At 33.2% G+C, this 3,710-nt stretch overlaps 1 protein-coding gene across 1 annotated transcript; it reads right to left on the bottom strand.

Annotated features, from left to right (window-relative positions):
• Nucleotides 1-882: 882 nt before the first annotated feature.
• On the bottom strand, nucleotides 883-3,465 carry LOC104805000 (pectin acetylesterase 9-like). Its single transcript, XM_010529391.1, has 8 exons — nucleotides 3,457-3,465; nucleotides 3,314-3,374; nucleotides 3,084-3,143; nucleotides 2,898-2,975; nucleotides 2,441-2,546; nucleotides 2,000-2,148; nucleotides 1,733-1,861; nucleotides 883-921 (listed from the first exon to the last, which is right to left on the bottom strand). The coding sequence occupies exons 2-8, from the start codon at nucleotides 3,347-3,349 to the stop codon at nucleotides 898-900; spliced, it is 582 nt and encodes a 193-aa protein (XP_010527693.1). The 5' UTR covers nucleotides 3,350-3,374; nucleotides 3,457-3,465; the 3' UTR covers nucleotides 883-897.
• Nucleotides 3,466-3,710: the final 245 nt, after the last annotated feature.

Raw genomic sequence — 3,710 nt, 5'->3', positions numbered from 1 at the left:
GATATATATATTCAAATCAAAATATTCAATTCTACTCATTATAACAAAAAATTGGATGTCTCTTTTGGAAGAAAAAAAGGTGGAAACATATTTAAACGCGACAACTTCGGGGAAACCCACCAAATTATAAAGTTCGAATAAATTATCATTAGCCTAATTATCTCTACTTTCCAACTCGGTATCATACATACGACTACGAGCACTAATATGTGCCATTATAACTCGACAAAATAAATAATATAACCCATTTTTTTTAAAATCAAAGACCTGTCAATCTATTTTAAATAGAAAACTGAGGAAAATAATACATAAATAACCAATCGAGAATCACGAAAAAAAAAATTATATATATTATTTCGTTGGAAAACATATTTTCAAAAACGATAGTCGTAATTTAAGTGGAAAGGGTCTAAAATAAGGAGCGCGTTGCGCGTTTCCTTGGATTGGAGTAATCAATTTGGGTTTGTCGTTACCATATTTACATTATACTCCCCTCGATTTTTTGTATTTTAAAAAAAAAATAAGAAAGGTCATATTTACCCTTTAATTTTCCATTGGAATTTGATAGTTTTTATTAAGGATAAAACTAGAAAGTATTTTAAAATTTTATCTAAAAAAACTAAACAACAGTTATTTAGTAACATAAAAATAGGTTACAACTTAAAATATTATGAAATGAGAGTAAAATATTATCTTTTCCGCTCCCCGCTGCGGTGCCAAGCACACAAAAAATATATAATATTTAAGGTTCCATCTAAACGAATTTAAAATTATTAAAATTTCATATTATCTCACGGCCCATCACATAATTTATTTATTTTTAATGGTTTTTTTTATTGTGTATCTACTGCACATGGAGACTTAAAATAGAAATTATCAGGACAACTTGCGTGGTTCTTAACCTCTGATACAGTCACAACCCTACATTGCCAAAAAAAATCTAAATAAACCCAATAAAGGGAAAAAAAAAAAACTACGTGTCAATGGACTACAGTTAAAGCCGGAACCAGTTTCAGCCTTGAATAAGAAAAAAAAACAAAAAGAAACATTATATTATATTCACAATCATATATATTTGGGATTGAAATTGGAACTTTTACAGAAATTGAATATGAAAACAAATTATAACTAACGAGGATGAAAAAAAAACTTTTTTTTTAATTAACTGGCTGATGAGGGTTAATTCTTCGTAATTATATTTTCTAATTCATAAATCAATAAATTTCACTCAAGCGAGCCTCTTTATTTATATATAATATTTCAATTAATAATTTCCTTCTCAATTAATTATATTATCTAATCTTTCTCACAATTTTATTATAAATTACTCCCTTGTTTCATTTTAGACGACGTTTTAGAACAAAAATTTGGTTTTAAAATAAATGACGTTTTCATATTTTTAATGTAATTTTTAATATTTTTTCTAAATTTATCCTTAGTTAATAAGATTTCAATATTCTAACAATTATCTATACAAAATATTTTTATTTTGGATAAACATTTTTTTTTAATTTGTGTGTAGAATTTTTAAACTAACATGAAACGGAGAGAGTAATAAATTTTATATAATATTACAATAATTTTTATTAAAAAATAATTCGTATTATTTTATAAATCAATCAAAATTTAGGAAACTGCAATGCAGAAGGATGAGTTGGCTTGACCCGAATTTCACAAATGTTTATTTATATATAAGATCGCATTAAAAGGAATTTTAAAGTTCCAAATTTACCGGAGATTGATGTATAGAAACTGAAGTAGGGATGAGGTTGTGACACGTGGTGTCGCATGGATACGCGCAATCAATCTCTTTGGATATCTTTCGCCCATAATACCAATCTCCCACCGCTTCTGCAATTGTCTGAAAGACAATAAATATCTTGTAAGATCATCCTCAATTGTTGTTGGTATAGAAACCGGTTCACATAAAGAGCCAAACCGGAGTCCCGGTATTCAGTTCTGGTTATTTCAAAACCGGGGAAGAGGGTTCCGGGTTTACCTTGTTGTGAATTCTAGGTGAATCAATGGCGAACCAAGTCTCTTGCAGAGCACTTTGGCAATGATCAAAGCATGAGTTGATGAACATTCCTCCTGTCCTCGAGTTTTTAAAGAAATTCATCAGAGCTCCCAACATATCTCGCCTGAAACCTGATAGAAACCCAAAACAAAACCGGCGGTTATGCGTTATACCGGGCCAGACAATTTCAGAATTGTACTGCTAATTCAACGGTTCGGATCATTCCATCCGACGGGCCAAATCCGATTTTCAGAGCTATGCCCTGTAATTGATCCAACTCTAGGACTTGAGAGGCGATTTGTTTTAGTTCGGATCGGTCTGGTTCAAGGTTCAAACCAAACCGACACATACCAAAACTGTGATTAAGATAGAAAGGAATGATACAAAATTGTGTATGAGATTGAGGTGGGAAAATGTTTGAACCTTGAAGAGCATCGAGCTGATGCGGATTACACGCAGTTGCATTAAGCTTGCATCGGTTCCAACGTCCGGTCCGATCGGCAGATGGTGGAACTAACCCATGATGAAACTGTGTAACAAATTTGTTAAACCGGGTTAGATTTACCAAACTAACCGGTACCGGTTTCAATAACCAATAATTGATCTGTCCTTTCACATGTCTGTCTTCGATGGGAACTAACACCAAAACTGGCACATGAGGAGACACCCGAACATATAGCCAGATTTTCAAGATAAACCAAGAAGGGTATTAAGTACATGAGATTTGGTTTTCGGTTTGGTTATTCTCTATCTGAATTCTAGAACATTTTCTTAGCTATTATCTTCACTTTCTCACCGCCCAAACACCCTGTCCCAATCATTTTCACAATTTCATTAACTCGATAAACTGCTTAAAGAAAGATCGAAAAGAAGGACGAACCTGGAAAACATCATAGACTGAGTTCAGGATGAAAAATGGCGTTTTGATAAATCGCAACACATATTGCGGGAAAAAACACTGCAAAGTTATTATTTTTTTTAATGATTTAGAGATTGTTTTAATAATTTTATATAAAAATAATCTACGAAACAAAAAGATAGATATTTCTGGGATATTAGATTGTACCAGAGACGGGTCTGGATAAAATGAACGCATGCATCTTGGATCGAGGTTTTTCTGCACACCCTGAAAAGTCCGGTCCTCAAATATAAGAAACTAACTAAAATATTCGAACCGAGTGCAGACCGAACCGGATTGAACAGCAATACTTTGTTTGGTTTGATTTGGTTCGGTTTACTAAAAGTAAAATATTCACCTAAGAAAATAGAAAGGGTCAAAAAGGAAAGAGAACATACCTGTAAAGAGACAAGTTGTTCGTAAAAGGATCTCATGGTCCGGTTTGATGCTACATCGATTCTGTAAAAAAAAAACAAAAACCGGTTCATAAATATACCGATTCCAGTACGGTGAAAGAACGATTTGGAACAAGAAAACTCACGCGTCAAGAAAGGCATCGGGACCGCAGCAGATTCTGATAGAGGGGCCCTTGTGCGAAGATTACTACAGAATCAGGGATTACCTCTATTCCCAGTTCTACCTCTTGTAGTGATGATGCATGTGGAGAGTGGAGGGGGGAAAGGTAGGGCTTACAAGTTGACGCATCTGCATTTTACATTGAGAAATGGAAGGTTTCAGTAAGTTCACTCACAATCGTCTTTTGTGAATTTTGTTATTCCTTTCTTTTGGGAAAAC

This window comes from Tarenaya hassleriana, unplaced genomic scaffold (genome assembly GCF_000463585.1).
Source record: "Tarenaya hassleriana unplaced genomic scaffold, ASM46358v1 Cleome1050, whole genome shotgun sequence".
Lineage (NCBI taxonomy): Eukaryota > Viridiplantae > Streptophyta > Magnoliopsida > Brassicales > Cleomaceae > Tarenaya > Tarenaya hassleriana.
This window is presented reverse-complemented; position numbering and strand designations above follow the sequence as displayed.

Coding starts and splice junctions, on each gene's coding strand:
- LOC104805000 (XM_010529391.1), bottom strand. CDS start 3,349: ATGAGATCCTTTTACGAACAACTTGTCTCTTTACAG. Junction 3,144..3,313: donor AACAACTTGTCTCTTTACAG/GTATGTTCTCTT, acceptor CGGACTTTTCAG/GGTGTGCAGAAAAACCTCGA. Junction 2,149..2,440: donor TCAGCTCGATGCTCTTCAAG/GTTCAAACATTT, acceptor GGTTTCTATCAG/GTTTCAGGCGAGATATGTTG.